We start from the raw sequence: 24,274 nt of genomic DNA on the forward strand, positions 1-24,274 counted from the left end.
AAAGGAGGAACATTTTCGGCCCATTCTAGACCTCAAGTGTCTCAACAAATTCCTCAGGGTTCTGTCCTTCAAGATGAAAACTATTAGTTTTATTCTTCCTTTGATACTGGAAAGTCAGTTTATGACAACTATAGACCTGAAGGACGCATACCTTCATGTTCCCATTTACAGGGAACACCATCAGTATCTGAGGTTTGCATTTCTGGACAAGCACTTCCAATTTGTTGCACATCCATTTGGTCTGGCCATGGCTCCCAGAATATTCACAAAGGTTCTGGGAGCGCTTTTGGCTGTGATCAGATCCCAGGGAATTGCTGTAGCGCCTTATCTAGATGACATCCTGGTTCAGGCGTCATCTTTTCAACTTGCCAAATCTCATACATAGATGCTGTTGTCCTTTCTACATTCCCATGGGTGGAAGGTAAATTTGGAGAAGTGTTATCTTGTTCCATCTACCAAAGTGTATTTCCTAGGGACTATAATATATTCCCTGTCCATGAAGATTTTTCTGACGGAGGTCAGAAAAGACGAGATTCTTGCTTCTTGCCTTTCTCTCCAGTCTGCTTTTTGTCCATATGTGGCCCAATGCATGGAGGTGATTGGTCTGATGGTGGCATCCATGGACATCATTCCTTTTGCTCGTTCCATCTACGACCGCTGCAGCTTTGTATGCTCCGTCAATGGAACGAAGATCATTCGGATTTATCTCAGAGGATAAATCTGGACCCTCTAACAAGAGACTCTCTCGTGGTGGGTGTCACAGGCACATCTGTCTCGGGGCACTTGCTTTCTGAGACCTTCCTGGGAAATTGTGACTGCGGACGCCAGCCTGTCAGGCTGGGGAGCTGTTTGGGGCCCTCTGAAGGCTCAGGGCCTGTGGTCTTGGGAAGAGTCCTCTCTTCCCATAAACATCTTGGAGTTGAGAGCTATCTTCAATGCCCTATCAGCATGGCCTCAACTGTCATTGGTCCGGGTTTATCAGATTTCAATCTGACATCACCTCAGTGAAGGAGGTGACTCGCATTCTGCAATGGGCAGAAGCCCACGATAGTCTATCTGCCATCCACAATCCAGGAGTGGACAACTTGGGAAGCAGATTTTATGAGCAGACAAACCTTTCATCCCGAGGAGTGGCCTCTCCATCTGGAAGTGTTCTCACAGATATTCCGCAAGTGGGGGGTTCCAGAGTTGGATCTGATGGTGTCCCGCCACAACGCCAAGGTTCCAAATTACAGTTCAAGGTCAAGAGATCCTCAGGCAGTTCTGATAGATGCTCTAGCGGTTCCTTGGAGGTTTTCTCTGACTTATCCATTTCCTCTGTTTGCTCTCCTTCCACGAGTGATTGCTTGTATGGAGCCGGTGAGGATTCCCTGGATTTTCTTTTCTTCAGGAAGGCCTGGATAAGGGTTTATCGGTTAGTACTTTATAGGGTCAGATTTCTGCGTTATCTATCCTTTTGCACAAACATCTGTCAGACCTACCAGATGTTTAAGCCTTTGTACAGGCCCTAGTTAGAATCAGTCCTGTGTTTAAACCTGTTGCTCCCCCGTGGAGCCTTAATTTAGTTCTTAAAGTTTTGCAACAGGCTCCGTTTGAGCCAATGCATGTTGTTATTAAACTGTTATCCTGGAAAGTTTTGTTTCTTGTGGCCATTTCTTCTGCTCACAGCATATCTGAGCTCTCAGCTCTGCAGTGTGATTCCCCCTACCTTATTTTTAATGCAGATAAGGCGGTCCTTCGTACTAAATTGGGTTTTCTCCCAAAGGTAGTATCGGATTGAAACATTAATCAGGAAATTGGTGTTCCTTCCTTTTGTCCTAATCCTTCTCAAAAGGAACGTCTTTTGCATAACTTTACTTAAAAGCTACTAAAGATTTTCGGCAATCTTCTGCCCTTTTTTTCTGTAAAGCAAAGGGTCATTCTTTTCTGTTCTCTTCTTGGGCTTTCAAAAAGGAAGCTTCTGTGGAACAGATTTGCAAGGCAGCAACATGGTCCTCGCTGCATACTTTTTCAAAATTCTACAAATTTGATACTTTTGCCTCGGCCGAGGCTTCTTTTGGGAGAAAGGTTCTTCAAGTGGTGGTGCCTTCTGTTTAGGTCCTTCTGCCTTTTTTCTCTCCCTCTCTGTTCATTCCGTGTCCTCTAGCTTGGGTATTGGTTCCCACTAGTAATTGGAATGACGTTGTGGACTCTCCATTTCATTGGAAAGAAATCAAAATGTATGCTTACCTGATAAATGTATTTCTTTCTGGACATGGAGAGTCCACGAGCCCTCTTTTCTCATTATAATTTGGCAGTTTTTTTTCTGTATACCTCAGGCACTTTCTCAACCTTGTGTTAATTCATTTTCAATTTCCTTTGGCTGAATGACTGCGGGTTATGGGTAAGGCAGTTACACTTAACAGCTTTGCTGGGGTGCTATTTGCTTCCTCCTGCTGGCCAGGAGTTAAATATCTCACTACTAATTGGAATGACGTTGTGAACTCTCCATGTCCGGAAATAAATACATTTATCAGAGAAGCATACATTTTGTTCTTTGCTATTTAAATGTAATTGCTTCACTTCTGCACTATAATGTATGAAGCCAATCTAAGTGCTTTGACTGTACTGTGTTTGCATTTTGTAAAACCAAAATGAAGTTTCTGAAGCTTAAACAAAGTGGATTTTATCAAATCATTTTACCCACAATTCATGATGCTCCATGTAATGGTTTATTGATGTTTTGGGAGCCATAAATTAGCAAGAACAAAATTATGTGATAAACACTGTTAATAACTGCATAATGCAGACGTCTCCTGGGTTTGAGTAATACCTCATTAGCTTTGGGGTTTGCAAATGGATGATTTTTCTTAGTTATTAATACTGGATATACTTTTTAGATTTTTAGTTTTTAATTGATTGTGAAACCCAAGTGCTGGAGTACCATTATCCACAACAGGCTATTAATAATATAGTACATTTGGAGGCTGAGAATGAAAACACTGAATAGATGTAATAGCCTTTATGTTTGTTTTTTTATTAAGCTGCTGAGGAGAAATCCAGAGAGGCGTCTTGGAGCAAGTGAAAAAGATGCAGAAGATGTTAAAAAGCATCCGTTCTTCAGAGTACGTAAATATTTTTCAGTTCATTAATGTGTGGTTACATTTTTTTTAAATGCACTTGCTGTTTATAGAGACCTAGATTTGGACGATGGATGAGGCCCATCAAGTCTACTCATATTTCCTGCTTAAGTTTAATTAAAGGGCTATTTAAATAGAGTAAAATGACATAACCAACAAATACATAATTTAAAAAAGGCAATGACATTAAATTTGAAGCAACCAGCTTGTGTGTTTTTTTTCTGGACAAATTTGTGTCTCCTTTCATTCCATATCCCAGAGGTGTAATAAGACCTCACTGGGCCACAGGCTGTGGAAGCCCCCCCCAGTTTAGCCTTTATGGGTGTAAGCAATCAGCAGAAGTTTAAATTGCTGGCCAAATTGGTAAAAATGGGGCTGCTTCTCTCTTGGTTGGTCTGTGCCAGAGGATACACTCTTGTGCAATCTTCCTGTACAAATATGGTTGTAGGTTTTTCAGTATTGCAACATTTTTACAGCCATTTTGAGAATCATGCCACCATATTGTAAAGGACTTTTCAGCCGGGAAGGTGCACACAGAGAGGGGAATCAGTCCCCTCTGTAGCCTCATCACTGACTGCAGAGCCCGAGGAGCCCTTAGAAGTGTTAGCCCATTCTTAATTGAGACATTTGAGACTCCTATAGCTATACCCTGTCCCTTATCACATATATGACCTTTGAACTCTTGCACATGCTCAGTAGGAGCTGTTGTCTCGGGTATTGTGCTCATAAGACCCAAGAATGACAGCTGTCCTTTGGCAGTTGTTCATTTGTACACACCAAGGCTTGACCTATTGCTTTTTTAATATGTTTTATTTGTTTACTCTGATGTCCCTTTATTTATTAGGGTAAGAATATATCATCTTAAATAAATCTCTCTCTCTCAATGGTTTTACAGCATATTGATTGGACTGCTCTGCTGGCAAAGAAAGTAAAGCCTCCATTTGTACCGACAATCAAAGGGCGTGAAGATGTTAGCAATTTTGATGATGAATTTACCTCAGAAGCTCCGATTTTAACTCCTCCTAGGGAGCCACGGTTGCTGTCCGAGGAAGAGCAGGAAGCGTTCCGAGATTTTGACTACATTGCAGATTGGTGTTGAGAACCAAGACACTGTGAAACTGGAGTGAACTGGCTGACGAGAGAAGTAAAATAAGAAACAATTCTTTTAACCTCTTTGTGCCAACTTCAGTTCTGGATTATTTTATTTTTTAAATCACATGAAGATTCTTTTTAAAGTACTTTTTTAAAAAAAAAAAATATAAACTTTTCTAAAAGCGGCCACTTACAACGTATGACGTGCCCTCGCCCGTTTATTTTTTTAACTGAGCACTGGAAAGCAATTTACCTATGATCAACATGAAATCAAGAAAATTTGGCCATGTCATCCTTGGCCATAATATTTTTATCTGTACCTCTTTTGTGTTCGTCTACTTCATGATGCTGTAAAATCTGTGTGTACTTAGCCTTTGCTTTGAATTTGTAAAGGTTAAAATTTCACTATATACATTTAATTGACAAATTCTTAAAGGGACATTAAACACTAAATACATTGCATGTACCTCCCTCTAAATATGGGTGTGGCTATTTTGGAACCTAGGTTTCACTGCAGAGGAAAGTTGCTACATGGTTTTACTCCTGACTAGAGAGTGATGTGGGTGATGACCTCAACACTAAGCTTATAAAATGTATTTAGTGTTTAATCTTCCTTTTAAGTTGCTTAAGTGCAGAAAATGAGTACAATTTACTTTTTTTGTGTGTGTATATGTGTGTATATGTGTGTGTGTGTGTATATATATATATATATATATATATATATATATATATATATATATATATATATATATATATATATATATATATATATATATATATATATATATATATATATATATAATGGCACTAGATTTGTAGGTAAAGCTTAACTTTTATTGTAGAGTATCAAAAGCAACTTGCTCATTTTTGGATGTCAGGCTATGCCATCTGCCTGATGAACTGATTGATCCATTTGATAAAGGTGCTAGTTGGCACCGAAACGTCATGGGTCATTTTACTTTTGATACTCTACAATAAAAGCTAAGTTTTACCTACAAATCCAGTGAGTGCTATCTTATTATATGACTGACTGTACCCTGTGATACAGCACCCTGGTGGATGTTTCTCAATACTTGAGAGTTGGCGTGCAGGTCCCTACTTGCTATAATCTATATATATATATGTATTATATATACACACACACACATATACTAAAACATACACAAACATAAAACAAGGAGTGCAATCAAGGTATAGCTCAAGGTTAGGCAAACTAGAGTTAGACTTAATTTCCCTTCAAGCAGCAAAATACACATCTGTTACTTTATAGCTTTACAATAGATTTCAGTCTATATGAGTATGTTGAGAACAATATAAAAATAAACCTAAAAGAGCGATTTCTAGAGCTGTGCATTCGGATCCTTCCTAGTGTGTTGAACTTTCACAAGAATAAATGCAGTTTCGGAAAGTGCCGAACCCCACGATTGGCCACCTTCTTTCTCATTTGGATCCTCACAAAGGATCCGAATTCACACCCCTAGAAATCTCCCATAGATTAAATTCTCTGCAACTGGTGTAACACTTTATTATAAACACATTAAGGGGAAACACATTTTACAGAAACGTGACCTTTAACGGCTTAATGGGCTCATATGGGGACAGAGGAGGGCACTGGTTTGTACTTCTTTATGATACAACGTATCTCTACATGAATCCCTTTTACTTTGAACATTTGTTTAGGGGCCCTGAGCTTTTGCTGAATATTTCAATTACTGTCATTAAAGGTACAGTCTATTCCAAAATGTTTAATGTTTAGAAAGAGATAACACCTTGACTACCCATTTCCCAGCTTTGCACAACCAACATTGTTATATTTACTTTATAACCTCTAAATTTCTGCCTATCTTTGTCACTACTTATCTCAGTGCATTTTTTTGCTTTTCACAGCAAGACGGTGCTAGTTCATGTGCGCCATATAGATAAACATTATGCTCACTCCTATGGAGTTATTTATGAGTCAGCACTAATTGGCTGAAATGCCGTTCTCTAAATAGCACTGAGATAAAGGGGCAGTCTGCAGAGACTTAGATACAAAGTAATCACAGAGGTAAAATATATATTAATATAACACTGTTGGTTGTGCAAAACTGAGTAATGGGTAATAAAGGGATTATCTATCTTTTTAAACAATAACATTTCATGTATACTGTCCCTTTAAGACTGATTTCTCATTGAATTGCACTTTTTTGTTTGTTTAAATAACAAATCACTACATTTGTTCTACACGTTGAACACTCCGGAATTTTTAACAATTATTTTTAATGTAACAACCCTCAATAAGGCTTGGCTTGATATTTATTTTATTTTTTTCATTGTTGTCTTGGAGTTTGCATTATTGAACTGCAGCAATTGTTGCCTTGTTTTGTGATATTTATTAGAAACATTTTTTATGTATATATAATGCCTTAACTCTTTATGACAATAGGAAATTATTGAAAAAAAGGTATCAAAGCCACTTCCCAAACAGTTTTTGGCTTCAAACATTTTAATATGAGACGACAATATCAAAATATTATTCACTCAAAATCATGAAAATCATTGTTATACATTGTATCCCCTCTTCCAAATATTCCTTATTTTCCCCATAATCATAAAAAGAAAAATTATATTTATTTTTTCTATATATTTTGCTGCATTGATTCACCTGTATTCTGGTCTCGCTATATTGCCCCCAGAAGCTACAGGGATTTCTAGTTCCAGCTGATTTTTTAAGGCCTATCTGGAATTAGTATTGTATTTTCTACAGTAAGTAGGTTGTACGTTGTTACCACACATTCTGGCCAAGGGAACACACATTTAATTTCTACAGTTTAGTAGAAATAAACTAGAAATGAATGAGGGCCGTCGGCTATACAAACGTAGTAGATGAGGGTAAACGCAATATGTTGTAATGAATGTATAAATATTTTTGATAAAATTGTATATTTTATAATACTATTGTAACACTAATTGTAGCTGTACCTCAGAATTTGAAGGGCAAAATTTGTATTTACTTTTTTACTATTTAGAAGGATCAGCAAATGTGGTGTTTTGCAGACCTTTCTAGCAGTAGAGAGGATTTTGTTGTTTTTTTTATGACCATTGTATGTATTTACCAGGACATGTTACTAGTAAATAACAATTTGTTTCTGTATGTTTAGGATCCTGGTCTCATATTTCCTTTTTCTTTTTTTTTGCTTTGTTCAAAATAGATGGGAAAACAGTACCTCAACTTTACAAAGTTAGTTGTATAAGAAAACCAAGTCAACAGTAGTTATTTGTTCTTTTTTTTCTAAAGAATTAAAATTTGCTGGCCTAAAAAAAAATTATATTTAAAAAAAAAAAAAATTATATATATATATAAAACCTATTGTTTTGAAGTAAATATGTGGCACACGCATCATGTATAATAAACTGAGATGTGTTACGAGCACATCGCCCATGTATATTGTAAATTCAGTCCTCAAATTCGGCTTGTATTTTAGATGGGAAGGAAATATGAGCAGGCATCTTAATGCTATTTTATGTTTGCAATATGACTCTTGAGGTGCAGTTTTTGATTTGTAGAAGGCTGGCAGCATCGTAGAGGGCTTACTGTATAATAAATTAGATATCCATTAACAACCACATCATGTAAATAACTTAGTCAAATGAAATCACTAAACATTAGTAACAAGGGTATCTCACAAAGGTAAGCTGAAAAAAGCACTCATTTTTATCTTGTAGGTAATTTTATTTGTTCGTTTGTTTTTTTACAGATACAACTATTTTTAGGCAAATTTATGATTTTAAACTCTAGATTGTAAATATATTTTGCTATAGCTGTAAGTGGCTGCTCAAGCACTTTGTAAGAAAATTAGATTATTTTTAGGATGGTACACTATGCATTGATATTAAATGTGCCTTTAAGACTTGTCATTCAAAAACGGAGTGTTTTTGCAGTCTTAAGTTATGATTGCAACAATTAAATGTTCCAAATAGAATACATCCTGGAAAAAAAGTGTATGTAGTTTATTTATAGTCATTTTCTAAATACAGTAGATTTGCATAATCAGCAAATGCATGATAAAAAGACAATGCAACAACACTTCATCTGAACTTCAAATTTGTAGTAGATTTAATTCTGTCAAATTTCAAAGCAATGTCTATTTCCACTCCTCCTGTACCATGTGACAGCTATTAGCCAATCACAAATGCATATACGTATATTCTGTGAATTCTTGCACATGCTCAGTAGGAGCTGGTAACAAAGTGTAAATATAAAAAGACTGTGCAAATTGTGTTAATGGGAGTAAATTGGAAAGTTGTTTAAAATTGCTGCTCTATCTGAATCATGAAAGTTTAATTTTGTCCTGAGTGTCCCTTTAATTCTTTTCCAATACACAAAATGTGCAAATAAGTCCATATTTCAGGTTCTGCTTATTCATGTCAAATTCTGGGGGGGGGGGGGAATAGAATGCTGTGATTTATATTAAATTGGCTTAGCAAGAAATAGCCATTAATGCTTTACTAAGTTTTTGTCTGACTAATACTTCAGTTTTTATTTACGTGTGTACTTAATATACTTCTATCATTTTTCAGTTAAATGGAATCAGAATATAGTATTAGACTTTTGTACTGCGCATCCTAAAACTGAGATACGTTTTTAGTATTGCGTTTTTGCCTATTTGAAGAACGTTGGTGTGCGCTGTAGATCTATTTTTTTTTCCTCAGATGAAGAAAGTGTGTGTCCCTTTTCCCCCACAACATAATGCACTTGTCATTATCATTTATAAAGTGCCCATATTTTACTAAGCACCAAACAAGGTTACAGGTTTCAAAACTCTTTTGCTAGTTCCTATTCTACATAGGAAACCCATGACAACACGCGTTTCACACAGGAGAGAGTGCGTGGAATATGCTACCAAGTGATTCAATCGATGCAAGAACTCATCTATGTATTTTACAAATATAGACACTGACAGTAAATACTACTTCTCATTTTTCTTTCATGTAATTAGCAAGAGTCCATGAGCTAGTGACATATGGGATATACATTCCTACCAGGAGGGGCAAAGTTTCCCAAACCTCAAAATGCCTACAAATACACCCCTCACCACACCCACAAATCAGTTTTACAAACTTTGCCTCCTATGGAGGTGGTGAAGTAAGTTTGTGCTAGATTCTACGTTGATATGCGCTCCGCAGCAGGTTGGAGCCCGGTTTTCCTCTCAGCGTGCAGTGAATGTCAGAGGGATGTGAGGAGAGTATTGCCTATTTGAATTCAATGATCTCCTTCTACGGGGTCTATTTCATAGGAATCATTTCTTGCTCATTTGGTGCATGAGAACATGGCGATTCCACTATTTTCTCCCATAAAGAGGGTCAGTTTTGTGTTCATACAAGAACTAATAATTTGTAAGGTTCCATCATCTACATTTCTTTCATGTAATTAGCAAGAGTCCATGAGCTAGTGACGTATGGGATATACATTCCTACCAGGAGGGGCAAAGTTTCCCAAACCTCAAAATGCCTATAAATACACCCCTCACCACACCCACAATTCAGTTTTACAAACTTTGCCTCCTATGGAGGTGGTGAAGTAAGTTTGTGCTAGATTCTACGTTGATATGCGCTCCGCAGCAAGTTGGAGCCCGGTTTTCCTCTCAGCGTGCAGTGAATGTCAGAGGGATGTGAGGAGAGTATTGCCTATTTGAATGCAGTGATCTCCTTCTACGGGGTCTATTTCATAGGTTCTCTGTTATCGGTCGTAGAGATTCATCTCTTACCTCCCTTTTCAGATCGACGATATACTCTTATATATACCATTACCTCTGCTGATTTTCGTTTCAGTACTGGTTTGGCTTTCTACAAACATGTAGATGAGTGTCCTGGGGTAAGTAAGTCTTATTTTCTGTGACACTCTAAGCTATGGTTGGGCACTTTATTTATAAAGTTCTAAATATATGTATTCAAACATTTATTTGCCTTGACTCAGAATGTTCAACATTCCTTATTTTCAGACAGTCAGTTTCATATTTGGGATAATGCGTTTGAATCAATCATTTTTTTCTTACCTTAAAAATTTGACTTTTTTTCCCTGTGGGCTGTTAGGCTCGCGGGGGCTGAAAATGCTTCATTTTATTTCGTCATTCTTGGCGCGTACTTTTTTGGCGCAAAAAATCTTTTCTGTTTCCGGCGTCATACGTGTCGCCGGAAGTTGCGTCATTTTTTGACGTTCTTTTGCGCCAAAAATGTCGGCGTTCCGGATGTGGCGTCATTTTTGGCGCCAAAAAGCATTTAGGCGCCAAACAATGTGGGCGTATTATTTGGCGCCAAAAAATATGGGCGTCGCTTTTGTCTCCACATTATTTCAGTCTCATTTTTTCTTTGCTTCTGGTTACTAGAAGCTTGTTTATTGGCATTTTTTCCCATTCCTGAAACTGTCATTTAAGGAATTTGATCAATTTTGCTTTATATGTTGTTTTTTCTCTTACATATTGCAAGATGTCTCACGTTGCATCTGAGTCAGAAGATACTTCAGGAAAATCGCTGTCTAGTGCTGGAACTACCAAAGCTAAGTGTATCTGCTGTAAACTTTTGGTAGCTATTCCTCCGGCTGTTGTTTGTATTAATTGTCATGACAAACTTGTTAAAGCAGATAATATTTCCTTTAGTAATGTACCATTGCCTGTTGCAGTTCCCTCAACATCTAAGGTGCAGAATGTTCCTGATAACATAAGAGATTTTGTTTCTGAATCCATCAAGAAGGCTATGTCTGTTATTCCTCCTTCTAGTAAACATAAAAAATCTTTTAAAACTTCTCTTTATACAGATGAATTTTTAAATGAACATCATCATTCTGATTCTGATGACTCTTCTGGTTCAGAGGATTCTGTTTCAGAGATTGATGCTGATAAATCTTCATATTTATTTAAAATGGAATTTATTCGTTCTTTACTTAAAGAAGTACTAATTGCTTTAGAAATAGAGGATTCTGGTCCTCTTGATACTAATTCTAAACGTTTAGATAAGGTGTTTAAATCTCCTGTGGTTATTCCAGACGTTTTTCCTGTTCCTAATGCTATTTCTGAAGTAATTTCCAGAGAATGGGATAAATTGGGTAATTCATTTACTCCTCCTAAACGTTTTAAGCAATTATATCCTGTGCCGTCTGACAGATTAGAATTTTGGGACAAAATCCCTAAAGTTGATGGGGCTATTTCTACCCTTGCTAAACGTACTACTATTCCTACGTCAGATGGTACTTCGTTTAAAGATCCTTTAGATAGGAAAATTGAATCCTTTCTAAGAAAAGCTTATCTGTGTTCAGGTAATCTTCTTAGACCTGCTATATCTTTGGCTGATGTTGCTGCAGCTTCAACTTTTTGGTTGGAGACTTTAGCACAACAAGTAACAGATCATGATTCTCATAATATTATTATTCTTCTTCAGCATGCTAATAATTTTATCTGTGATGCCATTTTTGATATTATCAGAGTTGATGTCAGGTTTATGTCTCTAGCTATTTTAGCTAGAAGAGCTTTATGGCTTAAAACTTGGAATGCTGATATGGCTTCTAAATCAACTCTACTTTCCATTTCTTTCCAGGGTAACAAATTATTTGGTTCTCAGTTGGATTCCATTATCTCGACTGTTACTGGTGGGAAAGGAACTTTTATACCACAGGATAAAAAATCTAAGGGTAAAAACAGGGCTAATAATCGTTTTCGTTCCTTTCGTTTCAACAAAGAACAAAAGCCTGATCCTTCATCCTCAGGAGCAGTTTCAGTTTGGAAACCATCTCCAGTCTGGAATAAATCCAAGCCTTCTAGAAAGGCAAAGCCTGCTTCTAAGTCCACATGAAGGTGCGGCCCTCATTCCAGCTCAGCTGGTAGGGGGCAGGTTACGTTTTTTCAAAGAAATTTGGATCAATTCTGTTCACAATCTTTGGATTCAGAACATTGTTTCAGAAGGGTACAGAATTGGTTTCAAGATGAGACCTCCTGCAAAGAGATTTTTTTCTTTCCCGTGTCCCAGTAAATCCAGTGAAAGCTCAAGCATTTCTGAATTGTGTTTCAGATCTAGAGTTGGCTGGAGTAATTATGCCAGTTCCAGTTCTGGAACAGGGGATGGGGTTTTATTCAAATCTCTTCATTGTACCAAAGAAGGAGAATTCCTTCAGACCAGTTCTGGATCTAAAAATATTGAATCGTTATGTAAGGATACCAACGTTCAAAATGGTAACTGTAAGGACTATCTTGCCTTTTGTTCAGCAAGGGCATTATATGTCCACAATAGATTTACAGGATGCTTATCTGCATATTCCGATTCATCCAGATCATTATCAGTTCCTGAGATTCTCTTTTCTGGACAAGCATTACCAGTTTGTGGCTCTGCCGTTTGGCCTAGCTACAGCTCCAAGAATTTTTACAAAGGTTCTCGGTGCCCTTCTGTCTGTAATCAGAGAACAGGGTATTGTGGTATTTCCTTATTTGGACGATATCTTGGTACTTGCTCAGTCTTTACATTTAGCAGAATCTCATACGAATCGACTTGTGTTGTTTCTTCAAGATCATGGTTGGAGGATCAATTTACCAAAAAGTTCATTGATTCCTCAGACAAGGGTAACTTTTCTGGGTTTCCAGATAGATTCAGTGTCCATGACTCTGTCTTTAACAGACAAGAGACGTCTAAAATTGATTTCAGCTTGTCAAAACCTTCAGTCTCAATCATTCCCTTCGGTAGCCTTATGCATGGAAATTCTAGGTCTTATGACTGCTGCATCGGACGCGATCCCCTTTGCTCGTTTTCACATGCGACCTCTTCAGCTCTGTATGCTGAATCAATGGTGCAGGGATTACACAAAGATATCTCAATTAATATCTTTAAAACCGATTGTACGACACTCTCTAACGTGGTGGACAGATCACCATCGTTTAATTCAGGGGGCTTCTTTTGTGCTTCTGACCTGGACTGTAATTTCAACAGATGCAAGTCTCACAGGTTGGGGAGCTGTGTGGGGATCTCTGACGGCACAAGGAGTTTGGGAATCTCAGGAGGTGAGATTACCGATCAATATTTTGGAACTCCGTGCAATTTTCAGAGCTCTTCAGTCATGGCCTCTTCTAAAGAGAGAATCGTTCATTTGTTTTCAGACAGACAATGTCACAACTGTGGCATACATCAATCATCAAGGAGGGACTCAGTCCTCTGGCTATGAAAGAAGTATCTCGAATTCTGGTTTGGGCGGAATCCAGCTCCTGTCTAATCTCTGCGGTTCATATCCCAGGTATAGACAATTGGGAAGCGGATTATCTCAGTCGCCAAACGTTGCATCCGGGCGAATGGTCTCTTCACCCAGAGGTATTTCTTCAGATTGTTCAAATATGGGAGCTTCCAGAAATAGATCTGATGGCGTCTCATCTAAACAAGAAACTTCCCAGGTATCTGTCCAGATCCCGGGATCCTCAGGCGGAAGCAGTGGATGCATTATCACTTCCTTGGAAGTATCATCCTGCTTATATCTTTCCGCCTCTAGTTCTTCTTCCAAGAGTAATCTCCAAGATTCTGAAGGAATGCTCGTTTGTTCTGCTGGTAGCTCCGGCATGGCCTCACAGGTTTTGGTATGCGGATCTTGTCCGGATGGCCTCTTGCCATCCGTGGACTCTTCCGCTACGACCAGACCTTCTGTCGCAAGGTCCTTTTTTCCATCAGGATCTCAAATCCTTAAATTTAAAGGTATGGAGATTGAACGCTTGATTCTTAGTCAAAGAGGTTTATCTGACTCTGTGATTAATACTATGTTACAGGCTCGTAAATCTGTATCCAGAGAGATATATTATAGAGTCTGGAAGACTTATATTTCTTGGTGTCTTTCTCATCATTTTTCTTGGCATTCTTTTAGAATTCCAAGAATTTTACAGTTTCTTCAGGATGGTTTAGATAAAGGTTTGTCCGCAAGTTCCTTGAAAGGACAAATCTCTGCTCTTTCTGTTCTTTTTCACAGAAAGATTGCTAATCTTCCTGATATTCATTGTTTTGTACAAGCTTTGGTTCGTATAAAACCTGTCATTAAGTCAATTTCTCCTCCTTGGAGTTTGAATTTGGTTCTAGGGGCTCTTCAAGCTCCTTCGTTTGAACCTATGCATTCATTGGACATTAAATTACTTTCTTGGAAAGTTTTGTTCCTTTTGGCAATCTCTTCTGCCAGAAGAGTTTCTGAATTATCTGCTCTTTCTTGGGAGTCTCCTTTTCTGATTTTTCATCAGGATAAGGCAGTGTTGCGAACTTCTTTTGAATTTTTACCTAAAGTTGTGAATTCCAACAACATTAGTAGAGAAATTGTGGTTCCTTCATTATGTCCTAATCCTAAGAATTCTAAGGAGAAATCGTTACATTCTTTGGATGTTGTTAGAGCTTTGAAATATTATGTTGAAGCTACTAAGTCTTTCCGAAAGACTTCTAGTTTATTTGTTATCTTTTCCGGTTCTAGAAAAGGCCAGAAAGCTTCTGCCATTTCTTTGGCATCTTGGTTGAAATCTTTAATTCATCTTGCCTATGTTGAGTCGGGTAAAACTCCGCCTCAAAGGATTACAGCTCATTCTACTAGGTCAGTCTCTACTTCCTGGGCGTTTAGGAATGAAGCTTCGATTGATCAGATTTGCAAAGCAGCAACTTGGTCCTCTTTGCATACTTTTACTAAATTCTACCATTTTGATGTATTTTCTTCTTCTGAAGCAGTTTTTGGTAGAAAAGTACTTCAGGCAGCGGTTTCAGTTTGAATCTTCTGCTTATGTTTTTCATTAAACTTTATTTTGGGTGTGGATTATTTTCAGCAGGAATTGGCTGTCTTTATTTTATCCCTCCCTCTCTAGTGACTCTTGCGTGGAAAGATCCACATCTTGGGTAATCATTATCCCATACGTCACTAGCTCATGGACTCTTGCTAATTACATGAAAGAAAACATAATTTATGTAAGAACTTACCTGATAAATTAATTGAGGCCCACCCTTTTTTTGTGGTGGTTATGATTTTTGTATAAAGCACAATTATTCCAATTCCTTATTTTATATGCTTTCGCACTTTTTTATCACCCCACTTCTTGGCTATTCGTTAAACTGAATTGTGGGTGTGGTGAGGGGTGTATTTATAGGCATTTTGAGGTTTGGGAAACTTTGCCCCTCCTGGTAGGAATGTATATCCCATACGTCACTAGCTCATGGACTCTTGCTAATATGATAGAAATTAATTTATCAGGTAAGTTCTTACATAAATTATGTTTTTTTGTTTTTTACCCTAGAATAATGTTTAGTTGCAACTACAGTATATCGGAAGAATGATTATCTTCACCCACACAAACGTCTTGTCCATCCAAAGTTCCGGGAGAGGGGGGGGGGGGGTTATGTTGTGTGTATGGACCAAGGGAAGGATTCAGACAAAGCATACAATTTCAATCAAATGTGCTTTGTTCCTCTGGTATTCTTTATTGAATAAATACCTAGGTAACTAGAAATATATGCCATATAGTGCTCTAGACACACTCCTTAGCTTACATCACTGCTTTTCAACAAAAGATACCAAGAGAACACACATTTGATAATAAAAGTAAATTAGAAAGTTGTAAATTGTACGTTTTGTCTGAATCGTGAGACAATTTTTGGTTGTCATGTCCCTTTAAAGGGTTTATTCTTTTGGGAATGTGTCATAAAACAAGTGGTAATATACAATAACAATTGCATATTAGTTTTAATTAACCCCTACAAAAGGCCTAAATTTATATCTAAATAAGCATCACACACAGCTGCCCTTCTATTATCACATTTGCTTCATTCTCTGGGTATCCTTTACTGGGAGATAACGGAGCGCACACTGGGTGAACTAATGACCTAAGGCATTTATGTGCAGCCACCAATCAGCAGCTTGCTCACAGTAATGCATTACTTCTAAACCTACCTAGGTATGCTTTTTAACAAAGTATTCCAAGAAAACAAAGCAAAATAGATCATTACAAATATATTGGATCGATGTCTAAAATCTCATGCTCGCTCTGAATCATAAATAATTTTGGGTCTCATATCCCTTTAATCTTTAAGGCTTGGGGTACAAATGCATTTTCTTTCATGTAATTAGCAAGAGTCCATGAGCTAGTGACGTATGGGATATACATTCCTACCAGGAGGGGCAAAGTTTCCCAAACCTCAAAATGCCTTCAAATACACCCCTCACCACACCCACAAATCAGTTTTACAAACTTTGCCTCCTATGGAGGTGGTGAAGTAAGTTTGTGCTAGATTCTACGTTGATATGCACTCTGCAGCAGGTTGGAGCCCGGTTTTCCTCTCAGCGTGCAGTGAATGTCAGAGGGATGTGAAGAGAGTATTGCCTATTTGAATTCAATGATCTCCTTCTACGGGGTCTAGTTCATAGGTTCTCTGTTATCGGTCGTAGAGATTCATCTCTTACCTCCCTTTTCAGATCGACGATATACTCTTATATATACCATTACCTCTACTGATTCTCATTTCAGTACTGGTTTGGCTTTCTACTACATGTAGATGAGTGTCCTGGGGTAAGTAAGTCTTATTTTCTGTGACACTCTAAGCTATGGTTGGGCACTTTTATATAAAGTTCTAAATATGTGTTCAAACATTTATTTGCCTTGACTCAGGATGTTCAACGTTCCTTATTTCAGACAGTCAGTTTCATATTTGGGATAATGCATATGAATCAATCATTTTTCTTACCTTAAAAATTTGACTTTTTCCCTGTGGGCTGTTAGGCTCGCGGGGGCTGAAAATGCTTCATTTTATTGAGTCATTCTTGGCGCGGACTTTTTTGGCGCAAACATTTTTTTTGTTTCCGGCGTCATACGTGTCGCCGGAAGTTGCGTCATTTTTGACGTTTTTTTGCACCAAAGGTGTCGGCGTTCCGGATGTGGCGTCATTTTGGCACCAAAAGCATTTAGGCGCCAAATAATGTGGGCGTCTTTTTTTTGGCGCTAAAAAAATATGGGCGTCACTATTGTCTCCACATTATTTAAGTCTCATTATTTATTGCTTCTGGTTGCTAGAAGCTTGTTCACTGGCATTTTTTCCCATTCCTGAAAATGTCATTTAAGGAATTTGATCAATTTTGCTTTATAAGTTGTTTTTTCTATTACATATTGCAAGATGTCCCACGTTGAAGCTGAGTCAGAAGGTACTTCTGGAAAATCCCTGCCTGGTGCTGGAGCTACCAAAGCTAAGTGTATCTGCTGTAAACTTTTGGTATCTGTTCCTCCAGCTGTTGTTTGTACTGTTTGTCATGACAAACTTGCTAATGCAGATAATATTTCCTTTAGTACTGTTACATTACCTGTTGCTGTTCCATCAACATCTAATACTCAGAGTGTTTCTGATAACATAAGAGATTTTGTTTCTAAATCCATTAAGAAGGCTATGTCTGTTATTCCTCCTTCTAGTAAACGTAAAAAGTCTTTTAAAACTTCTCATTTTTCAGATGAATTTTTAAATGAACATCATCATTCTGATACTGATATTGGTTCTTCTGATTCAGAGGATTCTGTCTCAGAGGTTGATGCTGATAAATCTTCATATTTATTTAAAATGGAATTTATTCGTTCTTTACTTAAAGAAGTCTTAATTGCTTTAGAAATTGAGGATTCTAGTCCTCTTGATACTAAATCTAAACGTTTAGATAAGGTTTTTAAATCTCCTGTAGTTATTCCAGAAGTTTTTCCTGTCCCTGGTGCTATTTCTGAAGTAATTTCCAGGGAATGGAATAATTTGGGTAATTCTTTTACTCCTTCTAAACGTTTTAAGCAATTATATCCTGTGCCATCTGACAGATTAGAATTTTGGGACAAAATCCCTAAGGTTGATGGGGCTGTCTCTACTCTTGCTAAGCGTACTACTATTCCTAAAGCAGATGGTACTTCCTTTAAGGATCCTTTAGATAGGAAAATTGAATCCTTTCTAAGAAAAGCTTACTTGTGTTCAGGTAATCTTCTTAGACCTGCTATATCTTTAGCGGATGTTGCTGCAGCTTCAACCTTTTGGTTAGAAGCTTTAGCGCAACAAGTAACAGATCATAATTCTCATAGCATTATTATTCTTCTACAACATGCTAATAATTTTATTTGTGATGCCATCTTTGATATCATTAGAGTTGATGTCAGGTATATGTCTCTAGCTATTTTAGCTAGAAGAGCTTTATGGCTTAAAACTTGGAATGCTGATATGTCTTCTAAGTCTACTCTGCTTTCCCTTTCTTTCCAGGGTAATAAATTATTTGGTTCTCGGTTGGATTCTATTATCTCAACTGTTACTGGAGGGAAAGGAACTTTTTTACCACAGGATAAAAAATCTAAAGGTAAATTTAGGCCTAATAATCGTTTTCGTTCCTTTCGTCACAACAAGGAACAAAAGCCTGATCCTTCACCCACAGGAGCGGTATCAGTTTGGAAACCATCTCCAGTCTGGAATAAATCCAAGCCTTTTAGAAAACCAAAGCCAGCTCCCAAGTCCACATGAAGGTGCGGCCCTCATTCCATCTCAGCTGGTAGGGGGCAGATTACGTTTTTTCAAAGAAATTTGGTTAAATTCTGTTCACAATCTCTGGATTCAGAACATCGCTTCAAAAGGGTACAGAATTGGCTTCAAGATAAGGCCTCCTGCAAAGAGATTTTTTTTTCTTTCCCGTGTCCCAGTAAACCTAGCAAAGGCTCAAGCATTTCTGAAATGTGTTTCAGATCTAGAGTTGGCTGGAGTAATTATACCAGTTCCAGTTCTGGAACAGGGGCTGGGGTTTTATTCAAATCTTTTCATTGTACCAAAGAAGAATTCCTTCAGACTAGTTCTGGATCTAAAAATATTGAATCGTTATGTAAGGATACCAACATTCAAAATGGTAACTGTAAGGACTATCCTGCCTTTTGTTCAGCAAGAGCATTATATGTCCACAATAGATTTACAGGATGCATATCTGCATATTCCGATTCATCCAGATCACTATCAGTTTCTGAGATTCTCTTTCCTAGACAAGCATTACCAGTTTGTGGCTCTACCGTTTGGCCTAGCTACAGCCCCAAGAATTTTTACAAAGGTTCTCGGTGCCCTTCTGTCTGTAATCAGAGAACAGGGTATTGTGGTATTTCCTTATTTGGACGATATCTTGGTACTTGCTCAGTCTTCACATTTAGCAGAATCTCATACGAATCGACTTGTGTTGTTTCTTCAAGATCATGGTTGGAGGATCAATTTACCAAAAAGTTCATTGATTCCTCAGACAAGGGTAACCTTTTTAGGTTTTCAGATAGATTCAGCGTCCATGACTCTGTCTTTGACAGACAAGAGACGTCTAAAGTTGATATCAGCTTGTCGAAACCTTCAGTCACAATCATTCCCTTCGGTAGCTTTATGCATGGAAATTCTAGGTCTTATGACTGCAGCATCGGACGCGATCCCCTTTGCTCGTTTTCACATGCGACCTCTTCAGCTCTGTATGCTGAACCAGTGGTGCAGGGATTACACAAAGATATCTCAATTAATATCTTTAACACCGATTGTACGACACTCTCTGATGTGGTGGACAGATCACCATTGTTTAGTTCAGGGGGCTTGTTTTGTTCTTCTGACCTGGACTGTAATTTCAACAGATGCAAGTCTGACAGGTTGGGGAGCTGTTTGGGGGTCTCTGACAGCACAAGGGGTTTGGGAATATCAGGAGGTGAGATTACCGACCAATATTTTGGAACTCCGTGCAATTTTCAGAGCTCTTCAGTCATGGCCTCTTCTAAAGAGAGAATCGTTCATTTGTTTTCAGACAGACAATGTCACAACTGTGGCATACATCAATCATCAAGGAGGGACTCACAGTCCTCTGGCTATGAAGGAAGTATCTCGAATTCTGGTATGGGCGGAATCCAGCTCCTGTCTAGTTTCTGCGGTTCATATCCCAGGTATAGACAATTGGGAAGCGGATTATCTCAGCCGCCAAACGTTACATCCGGGCGAATGGTCTCTTCACCCAGAGGTATTTCTTCAGATTGTTCAAATGTGGGGACTTCAGAAATAGATCTGATGGCCTCTCATCTAAACAAGAAACTTCCCAGGTATCTGTCCAGATCCAGGGATCCTCAAGCGGAAGCAGTGGATGCATTGTCACTTCCTTGGAAGTATCATCCTGCCTATATCTTTCCGCCTCTAGTTCTTCTTCCAAGAGTAATCTCCAAGATTCCGAAGGAATGCTCGTTCTGCTGGTAGCTCCAGCATGGCCTCACAGGTTTTGGTATGCGGATCTTGTCTGGATGGCCTCTTGCCAACCGTGGACTCTTCCGTTAAGACCAGACCTTTTGTCGCAAGGTCCTTTTTTCCATCAGGATCTCAAATCCTTAAATTTAAAGGTATGGAGATTGAACGCTTGATTCTTAGTCAAAGCGGTTTCTCTGACTCTGTGATTAATACTATGTTACAGGCTCGTAAATCTGAATCTAGGGAGATATAGAGTCTGGAAGACTTATATTTCTTGGTGTCTTTCTCATCATTTTTCCTGGCATTCTTTTAGAATTCCGAGAATTTTACAATTTCTTCAGGATGGTTTGGATAAAGGTTTGTCTGCAAGTTCCTTGAAAGGACAAATCTCTGCTCTTTCTGTTCTTTTTCACAGAAAGATTGCTAATCTTCCTGATATTCATTGTTTTGTACAAGCTTTGGTTCGTATAAAACCTGTCAATAAGTCAATTTCTCCTCCTTGGAGTTTGAATTTGGTTCTGGGGGCTCTTCAAGCTCCTCCGTTTGAACCTATGCATTCGTTGGACATCAAATTACTTTCTTGGAAAGTTTTGTTCCTTTTGGCTATCTCTACTGCCAGACGAGTTTCTGAATTATCTGCTCTTTCTTGTGAGTCTCCTTTTCTGATTTTTCATCAGGATAAGGCGGTGTTGCGAACTTCTTTTAAATTTTTACCTAAGGTTGTGAATTCTAACATTAGTAGAGAAATTGTGGTTCCTTCATTGTGTCCTAATCCTAAGAATTCTAAGGAGAGATCATTGCATTCTTTGGATGTTTTTAGAGCTTTGAAATATTATGTTGAAGCTACTAAGAATTTCCGAAAGACTTCTAGTCTATTTGTTATCTTTTCCGGTTCTAGGAAAGGTCAGAAGGCCTCTGCCATTTCTTTGGCATCTTGGTTGAAATCTTTAATTCATCATGCTTATGTCGAGTCGGGTAAAACTCCGCCTCAAAGGATTACAGCTCATTCTACTAGGTCAGTTTCTACTTCCTGGGCGTTTAGGAATGAAGCTTCGGTTGATCAGATTTGCAAAGCAGCAACTTGGTCTTCTTTGCATACTTTTACTAAATTCTACCATTTTGATGTGTTTTCTTCTTCTGAAGCTGTTTTTGGTAGAAAAGTACTTCAGGCAGCTGTTTCAGTTTGAATCTTCTGCTTATAATTTAAACTTTATTTGGGTGTGGATTATTTTTCAGCGGAATTGGCTGTCTTTATTTTATCCCTCCCTCTCTAGTGACTCTTGCGTGGAAAGATCCACATCTTGGGTAGTCATTATCCCATACGTCACTAGCTCATGGACTCTTGCTAATTACATGAAAGAAAACATAATTTATGTAAGAACTTACCTGATAAATTCATTTCTTTCATATTAGCAAGAGTCCATGAGGCCCACCCTTTTTTGTGGTGGTTATGATCTTTTTTGTATAAAGCACAATTATTCCAATTCCTTATTTTTTATGCTTTCGCACTTTTTTCTCATCACCCCACTTCTTGGCTATTCGTTAAACTGATTTGTGGGTGTGGTGAGGGGTGTATTTATAGGCATTTTGAGGTTTGGGAAACTTTGCCCCTCCTGGTAGGAATGTATATCCCATACGTCACTAGCTCATGGACTCTTGCTAATATGAAAGAAATGAATTTATCAGGTAAGTTCTTACATAAATTATGTTTTCATATATCCAAGTAAGATTTCCCAAAATATAAAGCGCACACATTCTATTATTTCTAAATATGACCTATAATAATTACATTTCTTCTAAATCAGATGTAGCCCAACCAGCCAATATTCAGGAAATCCGATCAATATTTCTTGCCATAAAAACCTGGAAATGTCACCATTTAAAGTAAAACATAAAGGGTGGCTGGCACTGTGTAATACAATTTAAAGGGACAGTCTAGTCAAAATTTTAAACTTTCATGATTCAGATAGGGCATGCAATTTTAATCAACCTTCCAATTTGCTTTTATCATCACATGTGCTTTGTTCTTTTGGTGTTCTTTGTTGAAAGCTAAACCTAGGTAGGCTCATATGTTAATTTCTAAGCCTTTGAAGACCATCTCTTATCTCGGTGTATTTTGACGTGTTTTTTTTTACAGCTAGACAGCGCTAGTTAATGTGTGCTATATAGATAACATTGTGCTCATTTCTGTGGAGTTATTAATGAGTCAGCACTGATTGATTAAAATGCAAGTCTGTGAAAAGAACTGTGATAAGGGAGCAGTCTGCAGAGGTTTAGATATAATGTAATCACAGAGCTAAAAAGTATATTAATATAACTGTGTTGCTTATGCAAAACTGGGGAATTTGTAAACGATAAAAATTCTGGATTAGACTGTCTCAATGAGGTTTTTCTGACAATGTTATTGATTCCCTATTTCAGGCATGGAAACCTGTTGCCAGACATATTTATCTTGTCATCTGGAAAACCTGAAGGGCTCGTTCTGTTTTGTTTCATAAGGAAATTGCTTAAATAAAATTCCTGGCTTTTGTTCAGGCTCTGATCAGAATTAAATTATTTGTCCAGTTTTTCCTCCTTGGAATCTTAATCTGGTTTTGAGGGTTCTTCAAACTCCTCCTTTTGAGCTGATACATGGATTAGACCTTCATATTTTATCCTGGAAGGTTCAGTTTTCTTCTAGCTATTTCTTTAACTAGAAGGGTGGCCGAGCTTTCAGCTTTGTCGTGCAAAATCCTATTCTGATTTATTTTTTATTTTTATCAGGATAAGGCTGTTCTTCCCACTTGCTATTCTTTTCTTCCTAAGGTGATATCTACAGATGCTAACAATCAGGAAATTGTGGTTGTTACTTTGTTTCCGGCTCCTGAAAATTCTACAGAGCGTCTTCTCCACAACATGAATGCTGTAAGAGCTCTCAAATATTATGTGGAAGCCACAAAAGATTCCATACACTCTCTTCTCTTTGTTTATTTTTCTGGGCCTTGCAAAGGCCAGAAGGCTACAGCTGTCATTTTAGCAGCTTGGCTTAAAGCCTTCATTTGTGAAGCTTATTTGGTCACGGGGGGGAAACTCCCCCTGAGCGGATTACAGCTTATTCCACTAGAGCAGTTGCTATTTCTTGGGCCTTTTCATAATGAGGCTATAATTGATCAGATTTGTAAGACAGCAACTTGGTCGTTGTTACACACTTTTTCTAAGTTTTATCACTTTGATGTTTGCACTTCTTCTGAGGCTGCCTTTGGAAGGAAAGTTCTGTGGGACATAGTGCCTGAATAGTAACATCCAGCCTTCTCTGTTCTTCCCCCTATTCACGGTGGTCTTGTGGACTCCACAGCATGGGTATTGATTTCCACATTTTATGACTCATGGAGGCCCATTTATCAAGCTCTGTATGGAGCGTGTGGGCCCGTGTTTCTGGCGAGTCTTCAGACTCGCCAGAAACGCAAGTTATGGAGCAGCGCTCCATAACCCTGTCCGCCTGCTCTGAGCAGCCGGACAGAGATCGCCACAATTCAACCCGATCATGTTGATTGACATCTCCTTGCTGGCGGCCAATTGGCTGCGAGTCTGTAGGGGGCGGCGTTGCACCAGCAGCCCACAATGCTGAATACGGAGAGGGTATTGCTCTCCGCATTCAGCGATGTCTGTCGGAACTGATCCGCACTGTCGGATCAGGTCCGACAGACATTTGGTAAATAGGCCTCATGGACTCTGATGGATAGAACAAATGTATGCTTACCTAATAAATGTATTTCTTTCATGATGGTGAGAGTCCACCCTTTTTTGTTCAAATGGCAGCAGCACTTCTTCGTCCTGCTTTATCTTTCGTGGGGTTTTTCCCCCTCTTCTAC

The 24,274-nt window shown here is 38.2% G+C and overlaps 1 protein-coding gene across 4 annotated transcripts in view; it reads left to right on the forward strand.

The window, feature by feature from the left end:
* The window catches only part of PKN2 (protein kinase N2), a 295,753-nt gene extending 291,172 nt beyond the window's left edge, over positions 1-4,581 (forward strand). For all 4 annotated transcript variants that reach the window (XM_053693918.1, XM_053693919.1, XM_053693921.1 and 1 more), the window contains exons 21-22: positions 3,024-3,104; positions 4,015-4,581. In XM_053693918.1, the coding sequence (XP_053549893.1) occupies positions 3,024-3,104; positions 4,015-4,218 (285 nt within the window). In that variant the 3' untranslated portion in view covers positions 4,219-4,581. The remainder of the gene's footprint in view (positions 1-3,023; positions 3,105-4,014) is intronic.
* Positions 4,582-24,274: the final 19,693 nt, after the last annotated feature.

The sequence above is a fragment of the Bombina bombina genome, chromosome 10 (assembly GCF_027579735.1).
Source record: "Bombina bombina isolate aBomBom1 chromosome 10, aBomBom1.pri, whole genome shotgun sequence".
Lineage (NCBI taxonomy): Eukaryota > Metazoa > Chordata > Amphibia > Anura > Bombinatoridae > Bombina > Bombina bombina.